The 26457-nt window shown below is 38.0% G+C and overlaps 1 protein-coding gene across 2 annotated transcripts in view; it reads right to left on the reverse strand.

Annotated features, from left to right (window-relative positions):
* Nucleotides 1-26114, reverse strand: part of ELAVL4 (ELAV like RNA binding protein 4) — an 85927-nt gene extending 59813 nt beyond the window's left edge. The window contains exon 1 of one of the 2 annotated variants that reach the window (XM_012518821.3): nucleotides 26031-26114. In XM_012518821.3, coding sequence (XP_012374275.1) covers nucleotides 26031-26039 — 9 coding nt within the window. In that variant the 5' untranslated portion in view covers nucleotides 26040-26114. Of the gene's footprint in view, nucleotides 1-25273; nucleotides 25647-26030 lie in introns of those variants that run through there. The other variant, XM_012518820.3, reaches the window with a different exon arrangement.
* Nucleotides 26115-26457: the final 343 nt, after the last annotated feature.

The following is a 26457-nucleotide window of genomic DNA, read 5'->3' on the forward strand; positions in this document are numbered from 1 at the left end:
CACGCAAGGAGTGCGCCCCGTAAAGGAGAGCTGCCCAGTGTGAAAGAAAGCGCAGCCTGCCCAGGAATGGCGCCGCACACACAGAGAGCTGATGCAACAAGATGACGCAACAAAAGGAGACACAGATTCCCATGCTGCTGACAACAACAGAAGCAGGCAAAGAAGATGCAGCAAATAGACACAGAAAACAGACAACCAGGGTGGGGGGAAGGGGAGAGAAATAAAATAAATAAATCTTTAAAATTCTAAAAATGACCTTAGGAACTAAAAATGTACTAATATTTATTCTTTCACTTCATAAAGTCCTTCACCCCTCTCCATCTCCCACTTTTCATTAGGATTTAATCTGCTCATTTGGGAGAGATCAGCCTAGAGTTACCGGACTGATCCTTCTCACGACTGAGGACAGAATCATTGTCCCAGGCCCAGAAAGCCACATCAGATGGGCTCTCACAGCCCTTTCTCTAACCCTCTCAGCCACATCACATTGTGTCCTTGCCCCAATATTATACATAAAAATGGCAGTCTGACAATAAACAGCCTTGCATTTATCTATCTTAACCTAGTTTACAATTTTAGGTTGAACTTCATGAGGCAAATAAAAATTTATAGCTTTATTTTACACGAACCTGCCCTGACACAGAACTCACTATTGACATTCATCATCCAAGAGCACAGTACAGGGCCCAGGTAATCCCCAACACAGTGCTCTGAGCTCAATTTCAGTCCTCAATTTCTGGCTTTCTGGCCAAGGTGTATGGCCTCACTGCTCAATTCATACAAAAGGGCCAAGAGGAAAGAACCAGAGAAGGTCACAGGAATATGATATTTCTTTTCCAAATACCTATCCCCCCACACAATTTCAGCCCCCTAATGTCAGCAGGCCCAGAAATTAGAAAGATGCTAAGTGAATGTGCTGATTGTAAATACATCTCAGGTGTGTGTATCTGAGACATACACCTGTATTTTATTAAGTATTTTAATGACTACTTAGAGGTGTTTTCTTTCACATGTTGGAGGGACTTTTGAAAATTTATGTATAAAGGCTAACTCTTATGTAACATAACAAGCACTCCCAAGCTCATGAAGAATAATGTTCACCAAAGACAGTCTCTGAATCAAACCATTAAAGAAAGAGATTTAAATTATTCATAAGAACAAAAATAAAAGTCCTAATTCTCTTTGTAGGCATTTCCCACTTAACCCTTAAACATTTTTAAATTCCAGCATGCAGTGTAGACTCTGGTGAAGTAGCCTAGACTATTGAATCTCATCTGTCTTTAAAACACCCAAAAAACAAATCCCTAAAGGTAAAATAAAACACAGCAAGCTCTCTATTCCTACAGACAGACTTTATTTTTAGGAATAACTCCTTATTTCTCTTCTACCTCCTTGAAAGATACCAAAAATGTCCTTGCAATCACCAAATTTAATATTTCTTTTGTTTCTTCCATCCAGTCACAAAATCCATATCCTCCCTTCCTTCTTTTCAAGAAGCCTTTTTAATTCACTCAAGTCCCTTCAGATTAATATATATATATATTTTATGCAACTTTCATGGGTATGATTCAACTTTGAAGACGACAAGTGTGAATGGGGTCCAAGGGAAAGGGCTGAGATCTTTGGTCTGACCATTCTGGGAAAAACTTGGAAATCATCCCTCCCTCAACCAAATTATAGGTGATGACTCACAAAGACCACTAACCTGGGGATTCTGGCTGAAGACTGCAGTCATTTGTATAAAGTTGCAGCAGAATCTGCTGGAAGGTAATTAGAAAACTCTAGGAAAAAAGTTTAATTCCAACTGGGGAAAATATGCTGACAGTTTAATAATACCTTTGGGCAGATGCACAAATAACTTGAAAGACCTATTTACTCTAGGAAGTTATGTGGTAATAAATTCTCAGGGTATCCTTAAAACAGTTGTATTCAATTCAACACAAGTTTGTTCAGTGCTATTACAGGCCAAGGTGTTGTTCTAGGAGTTGCAGAAACAAAGATAATTTTGATCCCTGACTTAGAGTGTTCAAGTTGGGGGGATGGGAAGGGATGACAGTTAAACAAATAATTAAAGTCAACTGCATACATTCCTTTATTTTAAACAATCTCCTCCAGAGATTCCTTAATGACTCCTCCTCCTCACTGAAAGCACGTAAATTAAATACACATGGACTAACCCTATCCCATTCTGATACTGAACTGACAGTCCTGTTTCTGGTCTAAAGCCAAGACCCTAAGCAAATGATTATTTGTCACAATGAGGAAGGCATGAGGCTTCCTTCCTTTGAAATAGCATCTTCTTCACTGGAGATGAACATCAGGCAAGCCAAAAGTATTCTCAGTGGAGGGAGTCAGGGCTTTTAAGAAATCAACAGCCGCTGAAGAGAACAAGAGGCATTAATACTTAAAATACCAGGCCAACATGGGCATGAAAACATAATCAAATTTTAATTTCTCCTAGGCATTATTATCAAATTCACAGAAATCCACGTCTTTAATCTTCTTCTCCGGACACATCACACACATTTACTCTCCTTAATAAATACTGGCCTCCTTTATAGCTGTATTTCTTTATTCTCTAGGACTTCAGTTTGGGTCCAAAACAGGGGTTTTTAACCTTTTCTGTCCTGCGGACCCCTTTGCCATTCAGGTGAAAACCATGAACCCCTTACTAGGTCCACACTATACTGTATATTATTTAATAAATATATCACACCTGCACCAACAAGTTCCCCACAAGAATAATACTTGTTTTGAATTTCAATTCAAGCTCATGGAACCCTGGAAAACCCCTGGTCTAAAATGATTTCTTAGTGTGCCCATTTCTGGCAGACCTGGTAAAACTGAGTATTTGGGCTTTTACAGTAAACTTTCCAGAGAAGATGGACAGCTTGATTTTCAAGTCCTTAATACAGATGATGGAACCTTTCCTTCATTCCCCTATTTGATCCTCTTTCACATAACAGCAAATAAATGCAACTTCAAACTTTAAATAAACCTTCTTTGTTAAAGTTATATTTGAAAAAGACAAATGTTTTCATTTTAATATAAATACAGTTTCATGTGGAAGCTCATACTTCAAAAATATTAGCTTTAATTAAAAAAAAAACAACAGGAAAATAATTCCTTCCCCATCCTATACCCTTAAACCCCTTCGAATTCTAAATGTTTAATGTGGACAAATAACCAAAAGGTCTAATAAACTATGGGCACCGGTTGGGATGGGAATCAGTTGTGATGGTATATTTGTATCTTCATCTTCCATACAAAGAACAGTTAATGAATCATTTGAAAACCTGCCCACAGGCTGATTAAGTCAACTTGCCTTCTGATTAAATGCATAAACAATAGCCAATGGCACAACTCATAAAAACATAAGTATTGTATACTTACAAAATGCCTGGCTAGTGGTTCGGAGTGTGAATAAATGTATTGAAATTTAGCTGTAAAAAACAATAAGCTATTTTGCATGTATATCACAATTTAAAGCACTAGGCCTTGACTCTGAATTTAAGTTTTGTGTACACACAGATTAAATTCTTCAGAGAAATATATTTTATTTTGAAAATAAATACTTGTTTTCTTAATGCAAGTGGGGAGGGGATATGGAGGACAGTAGAGGGGAATAGAGGGGGTTAGTATCTAGAAAAATTTGTACAGCAAAATTCTCTTTGCTGTAAGAAATTGTATAAAGCCAAGAGCTCTTCTAATTGTGTGATTCAGAGAAGAGAGATTATTTGGGATGTTCTGAAATTAAAGATACTGACTGAAATACAATGGTTCTCAGCACTGTGTATAAGTGGCTGATATATGTATAACTGAGTGATAAATTATACTCAAGGTCATTTCTCGTAGCCTCATATTATCTACGTGTTCATTAGTGAAAAGATTCTGAACATCATTCTGATACGGTAGTTTTAAGTCACAGCTCAAATTTTACTGTTAATTTTCCCCATTGTTATCTCCCCCGCCTTTTTTTTTTAATAAGTGAGAAACATTAGGAAAAAGTTGGGACATTATTTCTCCTGGACACTCTTTGGAATGGCAGAATGAGCAGGAGTAAAACTGGACTCTACCAAATTAGTGTTGGTGAAAATTCAGATGTGGGTTTGGAGAAGATTGTCTTTGGATTATGTGTAAGAAACATGTTTACATAGAAAAATAGGAATTCAAGGGTTGTAACTGTCAAGCTTTAAGATATAATGAAATGGTCCCTCTCATCTTTGGTGGAGATAATAAGTGGTACAACATTTCTGTACCTTATGTTCATATACTTTGACCCAGTGATCCATTCTGAAGGTCAGAAAACAATCCAAAATTTTGCAGACCAAAATTATGCATAATGAGATATATCAAGATGTATGTACCTAGAAGAGTGAAAACATAGAAACAACCTAAGGGCCCAACTTGACTGGGGAAATGGTTATTTTATGGTTTTATAATAGAGTATTGTAAAGTTAAAATTATGTATAGAATGGATTTTATATCACAAGAAAATGTGTACGACCAACAGAGAAAAAAGGTGAAATGAAAAAATGATTATCTCAATTAAAAACATACACAGAGTAGAAGAAAAGAATGCTAAGTATAAAAGCTAGAATTACAGGTGATGGTGATATCTGTCTACATTTTCATTTTCCAAGATTTTTTTAAAGTGACAATATCATACTTTTATAATCTGAAAATAAGTTATTTTTTAAAAAGAAAGAAAATGTCAAGTACTTCAAACCAGTTTGAGTCACAGTATTAAAAATGATTCCATCTCCTCCCCAGGGCCATCCTGCTGTTTCTCTCCTTGGCCACACTCTGTTTGTTTCTACATTAGAGGACACATGGGAGTCCAAATGAATAAAAATCACATATCTTGAAACACTCTCTGGTTCAGTCTCCCTTCCACCTAAATCACTGTGAATTAGCAAGGTTACAATCTAAGTTTGCCTTATCAAGGCTGGCAGCAACCTTCATGAGGACAGCAAGGAGAGAAGATGATTTATAAGAAAACCATTCCCTGGATCAGGGAGTGAAAAGTACTGATCCGTTCTAAAAGCTCCTGCTGACAAACTCTGATATTATGAACATTGTGCTCTTGGACAAAAGCTCCCACTTTTCTTAATTACATGGTTTGAGCAGGAGCCTGCTTTCGGGATCTGCCCAATCACACAACAGCCATTTATTTCCCCAACTGCAGCTGCCAAAATTTCCCCGATCTCTGTTCTGTGCTCCATCTTCAAGGACATCTTGTGAATGTATGACACTGTCAAGCAGCATTCCACACCATGTTTTTTTAAGCCTCTCTCTCTTTTCTGCATACGGAGAGCCTCCTAATACATATTTATTAAAAATCTCATGAACAAGAAGCAAAGTGAAGGGGAAAAAATCACAAATACAAAGAATCAGAATATTTCTATTTTGAGGCAAATGCTTTATTATGACAATGAACCGGTACCTAATAGTCCCTGTCCTCTGTGTGATGGGTTTGCTTTTGTTTTATGGACACTTAGTCTTGTAATTCGTTGAGACCTCCTGGGTAATGCTGCTAGGAAAATGAGTGCCAAGTCTGCAGGTCCTTATGTGTAAAGAGTACAGGAACTTACTTCAAATGTCAAAAAAAAATTCAACCTTACCTTACCTCTGAATTTATCTTATTTTTTTATTCTCTTAATTTTCCTCTACCTCAATGTCCTTGTTTTATTTTTTTAAACTCATACTATAGTTATTTTTATGAGTTACCTCAAAAAAAAAAAAGGGGGGGGGAATTCTGGATTAAAATAGAGAATAAGTTAATATTTCTGTTTTCACAAATAATCTTTCAAAACCTCTTTTGAAACCTCATTAATTTATACTAATTGAGCAAAAGTCAAAATGGCATTTTTAAAATTCAGAAATAATAAGACTTTTTAAAAAACATGTTTTAAAAACTATTATATTTATATCTTATAATTTAAACTGCATAATATATAATTCCCAGATAAAGCCCTTTTATGGCCTATTTAATATGTCCCCTAAGAATAACCTGGATATGATACCTGCATATATACTAAGGTATTCAAAAAGCGTACATTCTTTGAAAAGGGCAACCATGTCCTTTGAAATCACAGACACAAAGTACATTTGCTTAGCAAACTCTTCCAAATCTTGATATATTCTTTTTATACCAAAATTTACCTTTTAAAAAAATGAATGACTAACATAAATATTCAGAATCAGTTGTTGCCAAACTAATGCAACCTGAAATTTCTTTAGTTACAGACTTATTTTAAAGCAAGTTATGAGTCAAAATGTAATGACGATATATAGTGCTTCATTTGAACAGCCCCTGCCTCCAATGAAGCACGCATTTAAAAGAAGTTGAAAAGCAGTGTAGAAGAACAAAAGTCAAGCTAAGTTCTACAACATTATGAGTTCTTACCATGGGCCAGAAACCATTATGCTAGATGTAGGGAATATAAAGGAGAGAGAGAAAGGGTTTCTGCCTGCAAGGAAGTAAAAAAATAAGTAAATAAGGTATCACTACAAAAATATAATATTCTAAATGTGTTGATGGAGAGATATAAACAAAGTGGCTAGCAAATACCTGTCCAGAAAATGGCAAAGGCTCCATAAATGGAAATTCTGTTATAATGTTGATTTAAAAAGTACTTTGGGTTGTACAGGAAAATGTTTAGTTTAAGCAATTACCATTACTTCCTTCCAGCACTAGCAACTGCAAGCACATAATAAATGGTGATGAGTGCCTTCCCATACATCACTCCCCTTAACTCTCCCACGACCTTGCAAAGTAGGTATTATCCTTCTTTTCTTCCCCCATTTACAGATACATGAGGAACTTGAGGCTCACAGAAATGAAGTCACTCAATATATGACAGTGAAATAAAGCTCTGGACAGTGTTCACTGACACTCAGTCAGAACTACAACTTGAATGCAAGTCTGAAACCAAATTCGGTGTTCTTTCCTAAATCTCCAAGTCTGAGGCAAAAGTTCCTATCACCATAAAAGGGAACGCCATAGTCCTAGATAAACTAAATGATCAAATCCAATTAAAGCCATTCTATGGTGTCTATCTGTCATCTATTAGTCTGTATATACTGCAAAATAAATCATTTACAGGAATGATCTTAATTAAGAATTTTACATGGTATAATGGAAAGAAAATAAGGGTTGGAATTGATCTGACCTGTGTCTGAAAACACAGCTCCAACCTTGAACTTGGTTTAGCCATTTAGACTCTGAGGTGCAATTCAAATGCATTCATCTGAAAAATACAAAAAATCCTACCTCCATTGCAAGGTCCTTGTGGGAGTTAATAATAAGAAATTTAAGGTATCTGGCTGAGAGCTCAGCACATAGTAAGCACTCAATACCTATACATACCCTTTGTCTAAAACATTCTGAAAATATGTGTCCATTAAAATATGCTGCAGGTGGCAAAGTTGATTATGCTAAGAGCCCATAAGATTTAGCCTTGGAATTTAATTTCTGAAATAGAAAAGAACACTTAAAAACGTTACTACTCATCACCTATGCCAATAGCTATTTCCTTCATCTTCAAAATGCTTCACAAACTAATAAGTTCTCACAACAATGCCAGTCAGGAAAATACATGCAAAGGGGAAGGGGTTAAGTTAACTATAAAAATGAATAATGAAAGTACTCTTTTTGACACTTAGAAACACAATTTCTGGTGTCCCCTGCCTTTTCAAAATGTGAATGAGTTAAAACTAGACACTTCAAATGTAATAAGCACAATCATTAGGGTTTCTGATTTCCTGAAAGGAAAAGCCCCATGTGTTCAAGGGAAATATCGAAAATTTCCACAGTGAATGATAGCAAAAAGCATTTTTGGCTTTCCATATGGACCTGGCTCAGGGTGAAAGAGTGCACGTTGTTCTTGGGCCACCACGACTGGGACTGCTCCTTCCTTCCTGTGGACCAAGGAGCAGCTATTTTGATTCAATACACTTCAGGAGAAGTTTCCAGAGCACAATCAGAAAGGTGTGGTAGGGAGTGCAGAGATAACACATCAAGTGTTATCTCCCTGAAGAAACTAGGCTAACCCTTTCAAAGCCACTGCTAAGAATTCATTACATCATATGCTAAACTCAGGGGATTTTATAAGCACAGTCACACCAATTACCCCATTTAATCTTCATGAAAACCCAGAGATGAGTGAGGTTTCCCCCCCAATCACTTGCATTTTACAGACAAGCAAACTAAAGGGGAAGGAGGAAACGGGTATAGTGAAGCTTCCCATCACTGACTCCCATCTTCCTCCTTTACCAACTGCAAACCTCCCTAAGCCTGGAATGCACATTCTAAACAGCATCCTTCCACAGCTGGCAGAGACGAACCAGGACACACCAGCAGTCCCTTGGTGCCACACTCTGCACTAGCTCTCCCTTTGGCCTGGAAAACCCTCCTCTTTCTGCCATCAGGTCTAACACGCCCTTCCCCAACCCTTTGTCATAGCTCCCACCTCTGACCCTGGTACACACTTCCATAAGGGACTTTTACCACACAGCATCAAAACGCTCCATCTTCCTGTCTGTCTCTATCACTGTACTGTGAGCTCTTTGAGGCCAGGGACTGTTTGATTCATTTGTAATCCCAGAGACCAGTTCAGAGATGCAGGTTTTGTTGGTGGAATAAATGAACAAATAGATGACTCTCTAGATCCTCACCTCCTTTCCACAGCCAGGTCTGCTTTCCTTGCTCTGTTCCACACTGTTCTGCTCTCACCACAAACCTCTCTCATGTCTTTCCTCTTCAAAATCAATTTTAAAACAGGAGTACATTAATCTTTTAGAGAGAGATTGTCCTCATCATCTCCCTTATATTCTTTCAAACTATCCCCAAAGATTATTTTCAAGGCCAGTGGCTGTGCATTTTCTGGGCAAGGAAGTCTTTATGGCTTTTTTCCTCCCACCTCTGAGCTCCTCTGTTTCAGCCCTAAACTCAAATTTCACTTTTGCTTTGGATCTGAATCTGGCTGACGTGCGTAGTAACCATTTTGAAGTTAAGAGCACTACAGAACATTTCAACCTGTGAGAGTTCTACAATTGGCTGCAACAACTATTAGACTTGGGTATGCCTGGCATACTATTCAAACAAATAATGAATTAATGATCATATAATTACTTCCATATCCATTTAACACATCTCAATTAAAAACCACCTGTTTAATAGCTATTGTATAGTGTAACAGTTTGGATTTTGTGTAAGATTTTTCTGTAAACCTACTACTTCTCTTAAAAAAAAAAAAAGAACACAGGTACTAGGTACTAGAGCCTGACTGCCCAGGTTCAAATCCCACCTTAGGCTCCTTTCAGCTGGGTGACTTTGGACAAGTTAATTAACTACTTTGTGTGTCAGTTTTCTCAAGTGTAACATGGAACAAGGAATATAGCAATAGAGTACTGCTGATAGGGTTTCAAAGGAATGTGGCAGTGATTACATGTATTGTTATTGTTAGATTACTAAATTCCATGGCACTTGATCTCTGCACTCTAAAAATTCAGTCTTAGGGGGTTAGTAAACAGTTTAGTAAATAGACAAGCCTTCAAAATACAGTGAGGAGACACCATAATCTAAATACCTTATGTAGAGTATCACTTCCATGTTTTTGCATATGCCACTCTCTCTCTGAAAAACTCCTATGACCATCTAAATAATCTTGCTATCTTGCAAAACCTGGCTGGAGCCCACCTCCCTACATTGGGTACCTCTGTCTTTCCTCTATTGCAACACTCACTGCTCTGCATTTGTTGCCATTTACCTTCCAGTCCTCCCCCTGAATGAGAATTCCTTGAGAGCTCCTTAGCTTGAATATTGGTTGACTTCTTGTCCCAAGCATGCTGTACACAGAAGGAATACAATCAATGCCTGGTGAATGAAACAGTAATCAGAGGCAAGTGAGTGCCAGGAAAGTTTGGATGGTGGGAACATGGGGACATTGGAGGAGATTTCCTTTTTCGTAACCCACTGTTCTGCAGTGTACTCAGAAAATCATAGGAGGAAAGTGTGGTTCTATATTTTAAAATCCTTTTCTCAAGCCTTTTCTTCATTCTTTCAGCTCTATTTTAGATGAGTGAGTGTAGGGATCAAGATCAAAACAAATGTGAAGTAGGGCCAAGAGTGTCAAATTCTTGGAGAATTGCAATGGAACATGCAACTAGCCACAAGAAGAAGAAACATTTAAGGCTTCATCTAGTACTCTGCACAAAAGGTGTACTGCCAAAGGTCAAGACAATTGTTATCCTACTGTTAAATACGTTGGATGGAGGCTTTTTTTTAAAGTAATTTTAAGTCTACATATTGCTAATGAAAACAAAGGAGCTTTGGGATAAGCATAAACTGTACTTTTCTTTCTCTCTCTTTTTGTTGCCTTAAGGCTTTATTCTAATTTTACACACTAGAATATACGATGGAGAGAGAAAAAAATACCTAAAAGTTTATTTCTGTATTCTAAAATCAGTACTTTTCAGTGCTCACGCCAGAGTATCAAATAAGGTTGATTTACAATTCCAGTTAGTATGTGAGCCCTTGCCTGAATATTTTTGAACTACAAAAATAATCAAATCACATCCGTCTACCTCATCTCAAAAGTAAAGGTACTGCACTAATATGAATTTTTAATAATAGTGAAAACTGTGTGTATGTGTGTGTGGGGTTATATGGGAACTCTGTACTTTCTGCATGATTTTTCTGTAAACTGATAACTGCTCTAATAAAAAAAATGAAAAGAAAAAAGTAAATACTCTAACCTGTAACTAGAAAGTAGCAGACTCAGGAATTGAACTCAGGATTTACCAAATACTCTTTTCATAGAGTTTCAGCTCTCTAAAGGCCTGAGACTCCGGGAGAAAGGAGGCAACTCAACTTGGGCTATTCCACTCTCTATCATGCTGATTCGGAGCAAATTCAATCTTATTTTCCTTTGGCATCCAGAGTGTTTACTGAGAGGATATAGCCTTGGTTTTCAAATTATCTGCTCTCCTTTTTGAAGGCTATACAATGAGAAGCAGCTCTCATATTTCTGTCTAAAACTTCTCTTCTTGTAGGCCCTGCAATAAATAACCAATCCCCTATAGGGATCAAAATATTTTTTTTTAATTCTCCTTTATTAAATGTCTGCTATGTGCCAGGCCCTGAACCATTGCTCTTAAGCATAAGAATACTCTTATGGAAATGAAGACTCTGATGGTGACAGCAATGACTACCCCCATCTATTAGGTCCAGGGTCCTGCAGGGAGCCATTTACTTATTTACTTACGCTATTGCTTGTATTCCCCTCCAGAACAAAAGCTCCACGAGAGCAGGGACTTGTCTTGGTCACCACTGTATCCCCAGCACCTAGAACAGTGACTAGCACATAGCAGGCACTCAAGTATTTGATGAATGGGACAGGTTAATATCAGATGACAATAATAACGATGGTGATCACTATCACTTGGCAGACCAAATGCTGTTTAAGAGCTTTATGTACGTTAGTCCATCAGATCCTTTCCTCATAGCAACCCTAGTTTACAGGTTGATGAATAAATTGAGGCATAGGCAGGGTAAGTGATTTGCCCAGTGTCACAACAGGTAAAGCCAGAATGTGAACCCAGGTAGTCTGGATGCAGAGTTCCTATTAATAACCACTAGGTTAAATGCCTGTTGTTCGTCCCTACCTCTTTGGAGGTGGGTAATACAAAATGGGAGTCAAAATATGGGCTTTGGAATCAAACAGACTGGATTTTGAATCCCAAGTCTGACATTTACTAGCCATGTGACCTTGTGTAAGTTACTTAAGTCATTTCTTCAAAATAGGAATAAAAAGACGCTTCATAGGGTTGTCATGAGGATTAATGAAATAACCCAAGTAAAGTTCTTTTTGCCAAGTCTAACACATATACTGTAAAGGGTTGCTATTATTGTGATGTATCACTGTTAATTGCATGGTATAGAGAGATTAGGTGCTATAAAAGTGTCTAGAAGAAGAAGAATTCCTGAGGAATTACAGGTGCATCATGGTGATCAGGAAGAATTTCATGTAAATAAACATACTCAAGATCTTGAGCTAAAAATTATAGAACTGTATAGAACAAGCCTGGAGCTCAGAGGTAAGAGAACTGTTTGTGTCAAAACCAGTCTTCATGACCAGGGCTTTTGGCCCAATACCCTTCTCCTAAGCTAGAGGCTAAAAGTGCACCCGATGGGAATCCATTTGTGGACAACCTAACTTACATCCAACCACACCATTCAGTTAACAATTAGTTGAGGAGTATTTATTAGGTCCTAGGCACAGAGAGAAATGTGGAGATGGTGGTGAAACACAGGTGAATCAACAATTGATTACACAGTCTGGAAGCCCAATCATGAAAGGAGTTTGGTAGTGCTAACAGAGGAGGCTTCAACCCAACCTGAGGAGTCAGGGAAGGTTTCCTGGGTGACATGGACCTACTATTTGTCTCATGAAGCCATTTTTGAAGAAAAGTGGAAGAATGTTCATGCTCCTTCTGTGCAAAGGTATGGAAGAGCATGCTGCAGTTCAATAATGGAGCATGAATAGAAGGCAAATAGCTGCAGGATGGGTGGCAGGGACCAGGCCCCAGAAGGTCTCCTGGGCCTTGGGAAGGCAGTTGGGCTTGATCTTGGTCATGAGTCACAAATCAGTTAAGTAGGCATCTTGGAGAATCTCATCTAAAAAAAAGCACTGAGAAAGAGAAAGAACACAATTTTTTAGGCTTACCTAAATTTTCTTTGAGGCCCTATTTTCTTTCTAAACTGATCAACAGACTAAAAATGCACTGGTATAGTTTATTAGCACCTCATCATACTGCTCTCCTTTTGTGTCTAAGTAGTTTTGAATTCAGCCCTGTTCAGAAAACGTTACTTTTCCTTCCCTAGCACAACACCCTGAACAATGCAATAAATATTTGCTGAACTGGGCTGGATTCATTGAGCAACTACTATATAATATAACATTCTGCCAACAGGCAAGCCTGGAGCTCAGAGGTAAGAGGAGAGAAAAAGATGAATGCACCCTCATCCTCAGTAAACTTGAAACTGTGGTGGTAGAAATGAGACATGTATATGATGATAATATACATACCCCAACACAGATTGTAGAGTACTGCATTCTCTTAGTTAGTGGCCTTTGCAGGTCGGTGGGAGTGACTTACACTGCTAGCAGCACTTTTACCAGCTGCTCACCTCCTTGAGGGCACAAGGGCTGTAACTCCTTTCTACTAAATCCTCAGAGATGAACAAACTAGTAAGTGCTTAATAAGTATTTATCGAATGAATCTCTTTAATCCTTACAACAACCCTGAGAAGTAGTAATCATTCTACAAATGTGGAAACTGAAGCTCAGAGGAGTAAAGTAACTTACTTGAAGTTATATGGCTAGTAAGTGGCATAGCAATAATAACAATGGTAGTTTCCATCGTAAGGAGCCCATCCTCCATTTATCATTCTACAAATGTCTCTGCCACAGGGTCCTTTTTTCATACTAGGATGAATCAGGTTCTCTTTGGCTAAATAAAACAAAGTTTACAATTTGAGTTATTGAACTCTGGTTGGCTTTTCCCTGCTGCCAGTTTTAGTAGCTCCGAAAGGGAAAGAAAGGCTTTAGGACAGATGGACATCCATGTAGCTAGACACAGTGATTCTCTAGTACAAAGGTTCTCCAATACTCTCCCCACTCTACCCATCACTCAGGTAAGAATTAATCCAACTTTAATTCAATAATTATTTTTTGAAGCCTACTATATGCCAGGTACTTTTCTCAATACTTCCAAAATAAAATACTCGGTTTGAAGCTCTCTGCATCTGTCTGATCTTCTGTTGTGACTGAGTTTTCTTATCTATTTTCACACATAGTAAAATGGGGAGGACAGCTAGTAAACCCCCAGGGCAGAGACTGACTGAAACAAAACCACTTATCTTTGTAGCATCAGGCGGAGAGGAGCTCCGTGCTAACACACAGTAGGCATTTTAATAAATTCTCATGGAACTGAATAAATCTCTTAAATTTTGCTCAGAGTAGACAGTTATGGGTTCAGTCAAATGCTAGCTCAACCAATTGCTGGATATTTACCCTTAATTTACCTCTCTATACCTTGGTTAGCTCATCCATAATCTAGCTCATGGATAAGAACTCAAGAAATGCAAGCTATTCTAATTATTTCAAGTCTTATCTCTAGTCACCTCCACTACTTATTATTGTCATTACTATTTTGTAGGTTTACATTTATCACAGCAACTTCCCGTCACAACTCAGAACTACATGTGTAACTGAAACATAAGTTTCATGAAATAACACTTACCCTTACTAAGTACCATCCATTGATATTTTTTTTTCTACTTCATTCCCTTTTTTTAACATTTATTTATTTATTTATAATGCTGCTCAAGACCCAGTAAAATAATTGTAAGCAAAACCGGAACCTGGTAATGTATTAAATATTGTTATCCTGTCTGCTGGATACTATATCATGAATATAGTTCAACTGATCCTCCCATCAAGCCATGTATTTAAATTAATTTGATCTTATGTATTATGAAACTGAGGTTCAGAAAGTTTAGGTGCCTTGGGCTAAAATCCTACAAGTTCCTGACAGATCCAAGAATCACAAGTCTTCTAACTCTGTAGTTCAGGGTGTTATTAAAAACCACCTTTTAATAACCCAGTTCCATACAATAAACATTTACCGACTACCTACAATGTTCCAGATGTTGAGATACAAGAGCATGTGACATGGTCTCTGTCCTCCAGTTACAGACTAGCCCACCTATCCCCATACTCTCTCTGCCACACATTATCCCAGAAAATGAGCACTGGAACCTTTTGGTGAGAGAATCCAGTATACTCCTCTAATGGCACATTTCTTTACAACCTGAAATATAATTGATATTTTTCCTCCTACTGCTTTCTGTAACCCTAAAGGCAGTCCTCAATGTGACTTCACCAGCGAACAGTATCATCATAACATCATATTGTGAGCAAAAGAGAGCTCTAATGTTGATTCCCTCTAAATAATCAATATCTAATTCAGAAGCATATTTAAGGTGATTTCAACTTCTGAGAAATCGTGACTCAATAAAGACAGGGCCTTGACCCTGCAAAGCAATCAGGAAACTGGTCCCCTGATCTAAGACATTCCATAGCTACCATTTCAAAGTAAAAAACAAGTCAAAACACTTATCTGAATAGTTAAAAACCTTCCTAAACCATAGCTTTAACCTCTCTCTCCAGTTTCAGCTTTACACACCCCATGCTGCATTCACACCTGACTACTTATTCCTTAAGCAAGCCCTTTAACTTCCCATCCCGATGCCTTTACTCATACTATTTCTTTCATGTGGAATTCAGCTCTTCTCCTAATTTTTCTGTTTTTCCATCTTTCCTAGCTCCATTCAAATGGCATTTCCTCCATGAAGTCTTGTCTCAGTCTCCAAACAGAAAGTAATATCTCCCTCTTCTGTGCATTGCACTTCCTCTACTGAGACACTTTTCACATTCTGCCTGTCATTGTCCATATCCTCTATATTATATTTTAAGTCCTGTGACATTGCAAAAGGCACCTAGATTGTGGTTTATATGCAGTAGTCATGCAATATATATTTGCCAATTCCAGAATGAAAAACTTGATTTTGAAAAGGAATTACCACATTTTTTCCTAGAGAATTAAACTTTGGCCAAGCTGAATGTATTCCCAATGGCTTGGGAATTAGCACTTCTGATATTGCTAGACTGGTAAACTTAGGCAATCAATCGAGCTTTATTTTCTACAAAAAGGGGTTTATAGCACTGCCCTAACTATATTAAAGGGATCAAACTGACACCATAGGCCAAAAATTATACAATGCTAAGTGAATATGATCTCTGCAGTACAGATCTGCTACAACAGAACTCTGCTGGGAACAGTGGAAGTTTTAGAATGCAAACTTTCTCCTCTGTTCTTGGAAAACAGACACAAACTGATAGTTCAGGAAGAGTACTGTTAAGATTATATCAAACGTGAACCTGTGTCACTAAAATTCACTAACTGGAGACCTGTTTAAGAGTTTTTACTAAAGTGCTTCTAACCTCGAAGTCTTTTTTCTTCTTGTGAAAAGCCTTAAGCCAGAGATGTAAAGGATTTGGGATACAAGTATTGACTTAAATATGGATGAATTTTCAATTATTAAATAATACCAAAAACACCTATCAAGCAAGAAGGTCTTAAGACTACCAGAACATCTGCCCTCTATCCTGTCCATTTACTCTGCTCAAACCATTCACCCAATCGTCTCCTTTGGGTCCTCACTAATAGGTATGAGATTTTTCTAGTCTAAAATATGGAGAAATGTCTTCTATTCCATCTTTTATCCAAATTCAGCACACTTTCTTTCAAAGATATACTTCTGCCCATATAAACATATTCTAAAATCAACTAATTTCTTCCTGAGAGCTTGCACACCACATATAAGACTGTCTACGAAATCCTTAGAACCTTGGTAAAGGCTTGAAAGGTATTCAAGTAGAAAGAGAAAAGTTCTACTGACTGTTTCACAGTAAAGGGTGATATTTGCAAAAAGCCTAGGGTCTACAAAACGGCACTTGGGGGATCAGGACAACTTATAACCTAGTTTTAAGGATAAATTGGAGAAAAGAAAATGACTCCCTTTCACAAGCTTCCCATGATCATATGAAGTGGAATTCAAAACCCATGACATTAAAACAGACTCTAAAATTATTTTCAGTTCAAACCTTGAAACCCTTCAGGAGCGACTTGTGTTATTCCTCTGCCCTCACTAGTAACAGCAACAGGTTCCAATCTAGAACAATTTGTGAATTTATATAACGTGCCTATTTGTCTCTCCCTTCAGAGTCTTGGAAAAAAGGTACATAAAGTTAGGTTTGCTCTATTATCAATACTGATACCATCAACTATCGTTTTCCACGTGTGTGTGTTCAACAACTACGTCATGGTCTAGGTGGTGATTTTCCTCCTTTCTCCTTTTCCCCCCTCTGGTCATCACTGACTTTAAATGGGACGGCAATAAATTGGGGGCCAGAATTTCGCTCACATCTTGCACATCTCTTCAGTCAATCCGATCACTTCCAGAGCTGTTTGCACTGCCAAAGCCATCCATCATCCTGTCTCACCAAGCAGGAGAAGGAAAAATGATGGCAAGTTAGAAAAATCTCATTAAGACACCTCAACCTCTTCACTACTCCTTGAGAAATAGAACTTCAAAATTCAGTCTATTAGGAAAACAAGTTTAGAGGTGGTGAAGGGGGGCTAAAGCTCCAAAATAAATTGGTTTGGGGCCCAAATTAAAAAAAACACTCAGATTTCAGTACTTGCTTTTCTACAGTAAAGTTGGGACCATATCAGCTAACCTCAAACCATTTTTATATTCTTTCTGATAGACTTCTAAATTTCCTAACAGGCTCTTCCGTAAAATAAAAAAACCAACACAAATAAAAATTAATCATATGTTCACCTTTTTTCTCTTTTGACTGCTAAATCCCAATTTAATTATAATTCCAAGGGAGGACAATGCAGAAAACTTAAAGCCACACAGTTCTAGGGAAGAACTGGGGACTTAAACAACCAAACAAATGAACTAATGAACAAACAAACAAACACTATGTGGCACCCCACTGAGTACTGGGGAAGAGGATGGAGACTGAGGGAAGCGTGCATTGCCATGTCTCCCTAGGACACCTTTTCCAAGGGACAGAAAGACTGACAGACTGAAAGGGACCTAACATCCTCTAAGCATTTTAATTTTCAGGTACTGTGTATGTCTGGATAATTCAAATACTTTTTTCTCATCATAGCTTCGCAAAAACCCAATGACTCAGGCATTATCATCACCCCCATCTTAAAGGATGAGAATATTGAGACTCAAAGTAGAAGCATTTAAACCAAGATCACCCAGCTATTAACTGGAAGTCAGGGTTCTAACCCAGGTCTACTTGACTCCATCCTGGTTTCTTAAGACAAAGAACAATCTCTCCGGAGGCTTGCCTATCCAGGCGGCCCATGACGGTCCCCCAAGGCTGTTGGTAGACTTGTAGTTCCGAGCCTCTCAGCTGGCTTCCTCCGTAAGAATGTGATAATAGTGTTGCCTGACTAGAAACAAATCTAATTTTCCTACATGTGTACAAGTGAAAATAATATGTTTTTAGCCCGATCTGTACACTGGCCCTCTGGGTCCTAATCATAGTAACCAGGTCATTTTCAGGAATGGAACCTTTTCTACTACAGAGGCAGTGAAAATATAATCAAGCTAGAATGTTATCCTCCCCCAAAGCCACTTAAAACAGAAGCAACTCCAAAATAAAGCGAAATACATATTTTCACCCAAATTAAAAAGTAAAAGCTAAGGATTCCCTTTTAATATCCTGAATAAAAAAATGCACATTTATGTAAAGCTTCCTTTGGGGAACTGTTACTATGAGGACAACTATCCCAATATTTTTCATAAATATCACTTTTGTTTTGGTGTTACAGTAAGAATCTGAACTTGTGGGAATTGTACTGTCTGTACCCAGCGTATCAACAGAGATAATTAATATTGAAGATGTACAATATCTTGCCTTTTAGATATACTTGGCTGTGTTACAAAAAGCAACATAAGAAAGGATGAGTCAAATCTGGTCAAACTCACAAATTGTGGGGACTTAGTTGTTTACTCCATTTTAAGTGAGCACTCTCCCAGTGAAAGTGGAAGTTTCGTTAGTAAAGACTGCACGTTCTTGGCCTTTCTCCTACAGACTTTAAGTTAGCAGTTGGAACTAAAATTTATCATTAAAGCTGTGTTTACCACTCCTGCAATTTCAAAGGGGGTACTTGAAAAAAATTTCAAGTCAGCCTGCTATTTTTCAAATTAGAAAACAAAACTCTAAAGGTTTAGGTTGGCAGATTAGGAAAAGACAAACTACTTGAAAAGCCATGGTTACCCCGTTCCTGGGTACACAGGGACCCATAGCTGTCTATGACACACACACAAACATACCCCACACACTTACCACACACACTGTACCCACAATATCTAGGAGGGTTTGACAAAGTAAGGCTGTGATTTCTGTTCAACCAGCAAACTTCCAGTTTGCACAGAGGTACACAAGAACGTCATGCTCAGGTGCTCAATGGAAAGTAACCCAGGAAAAGGTATTCAAGGAGCCAGTCTGGTAAGAAGCAAAGTATTTCTGTAAAATTAGCAGGTTCCAGCAAAGCTCCATGAGTAGCTAATGGAAAGACAAATTCCCCCCAACTGTACAAATTTTCCTTCTTTCTGAGAGCAAACTTTGGAGACATAAAACCTTGTAGACAAGAATATCCAGAAGATCTTTTGCTTCTATCAGTTAGAGTCATGCCTAGAGTCTTACAAATAGAAAAGGAAAAATTTCCATGTACTCGAATGTTCCAACAGACCTTTTCTCATAATTTAATACAAACCTCGTTGTGTAATGTCCAACCTGAAACATGCCTATTTTATCCCCAATCACAGGGAACTTATCCTCTAATTACATCTTTTGATCAGCGTCAAAAGCAAAAGAAAAGGTGACTTGAATACATGTTCTAAGAAATGTGCATCATTAAGTCCTTAACAAATGTATCTTCATCCAACAACAACAGAGGGGCTAGCCTCTACCAAGAACACTGTTGGCAAAACAACTTCAAAGACTAGTTGTTACAAGAGAGTAGACAAGAGCAGTCAGTAACTGATTTATAGAAAGAACAGGAGAGGATTCAATGCCACAAAATGCAAAGAGAGGTGAAACCTCCTTCTCACCATTCTGTGTTGTGTGTTTCAGAATTTGCCTTCTTGTCTGGAATTTTTGCTCTGCTTCTCCATATCCTGAAAGAAGAACTAAACTTCTTATAGAAAAGAAATATTTATGAATTAGATTTCTATAGTCTAAAATACATAATTTAAAAATTGAACCCACATTCAACATTCAAATGCTGTTTTCCAAACCAAGAGTCCAAGGAAAGTTATTTTCAGGAGAGCCCTAAGACTTGTAATTTTTTTTCTCTCTCTCTTTTTCTTAAAGTCACATATGCTAGTGTTGCATTTTACTGTGTGGTTAAAAATAAGGCTTTCCAAAAAAAAAAAGCAAGCGCAACAATTACACTGACCTTATTTCTGCACCATTTTCACTGCTTTCTTAACTGAAATTTATTTAAAGGATTTCTTTTTGGCTCTCAGCCTTTCTTGATTACCTTTTTTTATTGAGGGGGGAAAATATCTCCAGTGTTAGATACAATAAGGATCTGATTAATGAGCCTCCTGAAAGCAAAAGTGGCCGGTTCTAAAATGGTTTGGGGAAAGGCAGACTCTTACGGTGTGTGTGTGTCTGGGGGGCGGGGGCGGGTGAGTGGGTCGAGAGAGAGAAAGAGAGAGAACAGCTACTAGCCTATTAGGAGCACTGACACTGCAGAAGTTATTTCTTAATGAATGTACAAGGGACAGCATAAATATTACCATTAAGCAGAGTGGATGTGACTATCCGACTGCTTTCTTAGTTTTTGTTCTTTTGTACCAATTCCATTTCCAAAGTGTTTGATTCCTAACACTGATGCTATAAAGCTATTATGAACACACTGTCTAAATACTTAATGAAGTAAACAAGAAATAAAATAGCTCATCTTTGGTGCCCCAAGCTAGGATTCCAAACTGGATATAATTAAAGGTGTAAACAAGTGAGCTAGGAAATAATGAACCTGCAAAGTGAAGGTTCTGAGAAATTATTGGGCATCCCACATAGCACCAGTTCAAATTTATCACTCATTATCTCCTGTACTGGCCAGGTGCAGGTCCACATGTTGGTACCCCTCTCCACTCTTGTCCTCCAGCCTTTTTTCCCCCCTTTCCATTTCTAGATAGCTAATTTAAGACAATTACTATTTGTGACAACTCCCACCTACAGATAACCCCTTCCTTTTACCCTTAGAAAACTGTTGACCTCTAAAAGCCCTCTAAGCCCTAAAATATGCTGAGATTTCAAAAAACAAGGATATTCCTAACACACACACTACTCTCACAAAACAAAGTGCAGGATACTAATACAGCTACCCTACTTCCTCCTTGTTCTTACCAATGGTTTAATATTAACTCAAATGCCCTCAAAGAATAAAACAACCCTTCCTCCACATATACACACATACAATTTAATTTGATTGCTAGGACAGCTTCTAGCTCACAAATATTGTTATGGATTTGCACAACATTTATGCCTTCTCAACAGAAAGGTGTTTGGTTACTAATAGAGGTCTGCAGGGTTTGGTTGTTTTTTTTTCCAGATTCAATGTTGGAAATTTTGGATTTTTCTAATTTGACTCTGTGAGAGGAGAAGCCACTTATGGAAAGCTAGTCCATTTTGGTTTTCTTTCCATTTATACATGCACATATACTTGCAAGTAAGCATATATACACATTTGGTAATACCAAATAAGGACAGGTGCGGGAACCAAGAAACACACACACTAACACTCATACTCACACACAGTCTCTCTCCCTCACTCTCACACACGTATACTTTCTACAAATTTATCCAATGGATGGAGGGATGGACCGTAAGAAAAGGTTGACTCTGCTTTCAAAAGGAGAAGTAGCCAATACTGTACAATATGACCCAAGGACTGGAAAAGAGTGAGATGTAAGCTTGAGAATATAAGTTCATGCCTCTTCCTACCCTCTAAAAACTCCAATGACATTGGGAAAAAAGTACTGCATTGCAGCATTTGCCAGCGCATACTGGTTTGTCTAGGATCCACTGGCTAGCTCAGCAAAAAATGTACATATCTAGTGTTCAGTCATATAAATTAAGTGTCTGGTGGCCACAGATCAATGAAACTGATGAAGAAATTTGTCAAAGCCAAAGTACCTCTGTCCATGTACAATGACCTCTAACAAGATCGCCATTCTTACTTTCGACACACACAGATAATTTGTTCCAGTTTTAAAAAAATTTTAAATAAGGTATTATTTAAATTGAAACATCTATCTCCTCATGGAAAGAATAGTATTTAGTCCACATACAGGGAGAAAATTCAGAAATTCCACCCAAAATAAGGATATAAGTGCAAAGGGAAGAAATCAAACCAAAGAAAAGAACTTACTCTGAGGAAACCCTATCATTGTTTATAGTAACTCCAACTTGAAGGAAAACTCCTCAATCCATCAATAAATTATTTTAGAGATATGAAATTCTAGATTTAAATTTCAAATAGATTATTCCCAATAGAAATACTACTTTTAAAATATCTGAAGCCTAACTTATCCCTATTCCATTTTGAGACTGAGTTTAGAACCTCAATACAAACATGTAGCTTATTTTCTCTTTTTATTTCTTTTTAAAAAAATATTCCATTGTTGTTAAACTCACAACAATCTGGCCTTACTCTCCTAACAAAATCCTTTAATATTCAAAGGACCAAGGAAGGGCTAGAGGGAGAAAAAAAGTTTTAAGGCTTTGCACAAACTATCAACCTGAAGCAATCCCTTCTATATCTGGTCAGGAGGATGACTTGAATGAATGGCAGTTAGGAATGAATGGGACTGAGATTACAAATGAATGGTTAAGATGTTTGCTAGGTTTTTAAAAAATGAGGTATTAAAATATCTCTTGTAAATCACTGATTCTCAAACTAATTTTTCAGTGATTTCCCCATCTTGTTCATTTTACTCTTTTTAAAAATATGAATATTAAATGATACAGCCATTATATTACTATAAGATATATGGACATTTTGCATACTAAAACTGTAGTCAGGTTGATTTTACAGAAATATTTACAATCAGAGCTTCATTTCCTATTAAATGCACACTCAGCCCTGTGCTTCCACAAAGACACACCTCCACAAGCAGGTAGTAGGCATTAATATTTTTAAGACAAAGAAGCAAGAAAGGTCAGCAGCAGAACCGCACGTCTCTTTTTACAACCCGAACCTAGATGAAAATTCTTATGGAAATTATTTCCCCCTAACTGAAAAATTTTCAGAAAATAAAAAGAAACTATTTTAAAGATACTCAAAGAAACTGTTCTATTTTTAAAGGCAACGTAAGCTTAAGCATTGGCAATATGAGAGCAAGGTTCAAATGTATGACAAAAGATAAGTTGATTTATTTTTTGTCCAAAACAAATTTTAAAAATTCTCCCCATAAGAAGACAAAGCAAAAAGAAGCATCTGCAAGGAAAAAGAATGGGGGGTAGGTGAAGATTTGCAATGCAGAGAGTAAAAATTAATAGTACTTTCAATAAAGCCTATGAGATTTCCTAACCTTTTAACATAATTAAGTATTTTTTAATCTCTCATTTTTAGACCTAAAATTAGTTACCTGACCATGTATGTATTTTGTCTCTCAGGAAGGAACCATGACAGAGCACTGTTTCAATTGCTTTTACACTATCTCCTATTTACCCAAGTACTATACCTTTCAGTCCTTCTGGTACTTACCATCATGGGAAAAAGAAACTACTAGTAAACCACACTCAGAGAAAAAGGGAGAGATGCCCATCACCCAGAGCACATGTGGGTTCCAGGCTTTTAGACACACTAAAAAAACAAAAACAAAACCAGCTTTTCACTCAATTTATGCTGATACCTAAAGGAAAGCAATGGTTGTGAGGGTGTAGCCTGATGGATCCTGTGGCTGGAGAAGTGGGGAGGAGGGAACCAAAGCAATAGGCAAGAATACAACCTTCATTTATTATTTTAAAAAGTAATTTCTACTAAGCATATGAAATGAGAGATACAACGAACTCTCCAGAACTGTAGTACCAGCATCTGATTTAGTAAAAATACCAATATCATCTAACATAAAATCATTGCTTAGGGTAAATCTATTCTATCTAAATATCTCTTATGGACAGTTGCTGGAAATTTCTAAGAAATTATCTCTGCAGAACCTATCAACTGTGGGAGTTCACTATTATGCTTCCGTCAACTTCATTCAATATAATTTACATTTTTTTTTCAAATGGCCTCACAGGATTCCTTGCGATTTTTCGCACGTACAATTTCACAGCAGGGAAAAGGGGGAAAGAGAAAAAAAAGCAAGATTCCCTACCCTCCCTTCCCCCGATCCTTCTCTGTGTGTGTTTTTTAACCACCCCCCCCAAAAAGAAACAGGGGAGGCAGAACAGATGCTTAAAAATAGATTTCTAAAAATCACTGTAAACCAGAGTCAGAAATGTAATTAACACCTATTTATAAAGAATAATTAAAGTTGGGCCAGCCACAAAGAACAGCAGAGATAATCGAGGTCCTGTCCCCCCACCCCCCCACCCCCCCTTTTTTACACTGTTTGCAGTGTGTTCTCATGATAGCCACCTGCTCCCTACTCGGCTTCTCCTCTGTTCGTTTCCCCGGCAACCTTTCATTGGGTTTTCCTCCCAGCTATCGCTTTCAGTTGGGCTGCTCGGTCTAATCTTATTTGTTTTACACCCATCAAAACAAGCAGCCAGACAAAGGCAATCCTCTAAGAATGGGGGGAGAAAGACCACAGCTTTGTTATAACATCTATGCAGAGCGAAAAGTCCTCCCCAGGCTTTTCTAGAGAAAAATGAGCGAGATGGATATGAATTTACAGCCTCCCCCCCATACCCAGCTCTGAACCCCCTGTGAAAGCTATTGCCTAGTGAAAATTCAAAGTCAAAGTGGGCACTCGTGGCATTTGATCATGCCATTTTGTGCCATATCTTCAGGGTCAACATCCGGCAACAGGACCGGCACTCAAGGAGTTCCCCTGCTTCTTTTTTCAGAAAAAGATGATGCTAAAAATAGGCTTACTACTTTGGTAGAAAGGTTTTCCACTTCCCTTTCCACATTCAAAAGTCCTGTTTCACAATTGCATCTGTTGGTACTGAACCTCACCTCCTCCACCCCTTATTCCCTGCCTTCCTCATCACTCCTAGCATGAGAATGAAAAGAAATGTGCCTTAACTTTAACAGTCGTGTAATTCAGTTGAAGGCTCGCAGAGGCGGTGGACACGGCAGTCAACAGTGACGGTGACATTGTGATTGTCAAAAAAGACATGAACCTTGCTTGGCTAAAATGTGTGTTAGATGGAAGAGGCAGTGTTGCCGTGCATGCACGCAATGCCATTACATTTGGAGATGTATTCTGGTTTCCAGAAAAGAGAAATACTAATAAACACTCACACACACACACGCAAACGATCTGCACAGTGATTTATGATGCACAGTCCACCATCCGTACAGACACACACACACACCCCCATGGCTGGAACCTCCAAGCTGCCTTCCTTTTTTTTCCACTTACCATCTTCAAGCCATTCCACTCCATCTGTGATCAGAAGAAGATGGACCCTCACAGTGTGTCAAAAGCAGAAAGGAACGTTATGTAAAAGCTGACATTCCTTCTTACAGAGCTGCTGCCCAGAGAAGGAAGCAACAACTCAACACACCAGGCACCGCTACACATACAAGCCGCCTCCTCTTTTTTATGAGGTCATGACAGGAAACTCTTTGAAATACAAGATGCAGCATTTACTGAAGCCCAAATAAATCACTCTCTTTGCCGTTTTGACTGCGCAGTCCCCCGAAACACCACTGCCCATCTCAACGCTCAGTATCCAGGAGATGCCTCTTGAGGTTTAAATTTCCAGCACGTAAATGGAGAGATCCCTAACCCTGCTGCATCCACCCCCAGCCCCCACAAAACCCGGGCACGTAGACAAATCCTCCCCTCCCTTCCAAAAAAAGAAAACCCTCCTTTTGCCATTTGGTTTCACATAATATAACCTTTCAACAAACGAGCAATTATTTCAGCCCACCCCCTCTGCCTTTATTTTGAAGGGAAAATTGACAACAACCTTAAAAAAATGACAATCTATCTCCCCAATGCTTTTCGATAAAAGGACCTACCCGCACTCTCTACACAAAAGAGATAGTAAATGTAGGAACCAAACAGCAGCAGAGAACTAAACTCTTGTGCAAGCATAAGACTGGCCAAGGTGTAGATGCCTTTCTTCCCTCCAGCAACACAAACAACAGATTATAAATCTAGTCATACCTACCATAACCATTCTTATTGGCAAATATTGGGTCTTGCAGAGCTTCGACTCTTCTCTTAAAATTTGCAAAGCTTTCAGAATATAATTTTTAAGTGACTACTATTGTTTTATATATATATATATATATATATAAAGATCCACAAAACACAATGTGGATGATTGTAAAGTAAATCAATTATTTGGGGGGTAGGGGGAGATAAAGGAAAAAAAAAAAAAGAAAGAAAAGGAGCAGTGAGCTGAAACCCCTGATTCTAGGATGTAGATAAGAACAACTGAACAGAGCCTTGCTGAAATTGGCTCGAAGCTTCCCCTTTTTACATCCATTTATGGGACCATCTGTCAGCTGAAGGCAGGATCTGATTGGCTGGGGAAACGAAGGGAGGCGTTTCAACATCAGGTGCTATTTAAATTAGCTACTGCCAGATTGACG

The sequence above is a fragment of the Dasypus novemcinctus genome, chromosome 9 (assembly GCF_030445035.2).
Source record: "Dasypus novemcinctus isolate mDasNov1 chromosome 9, mDasNov1.1.hap2, whole genome shotgun sequence".
Lineage (NCBI taxonomy): Eukaryota > Metazoa > Chordata > Mammalia > Cingulata > Dasypodidae > Dasypus > Dasypus novemcinctus.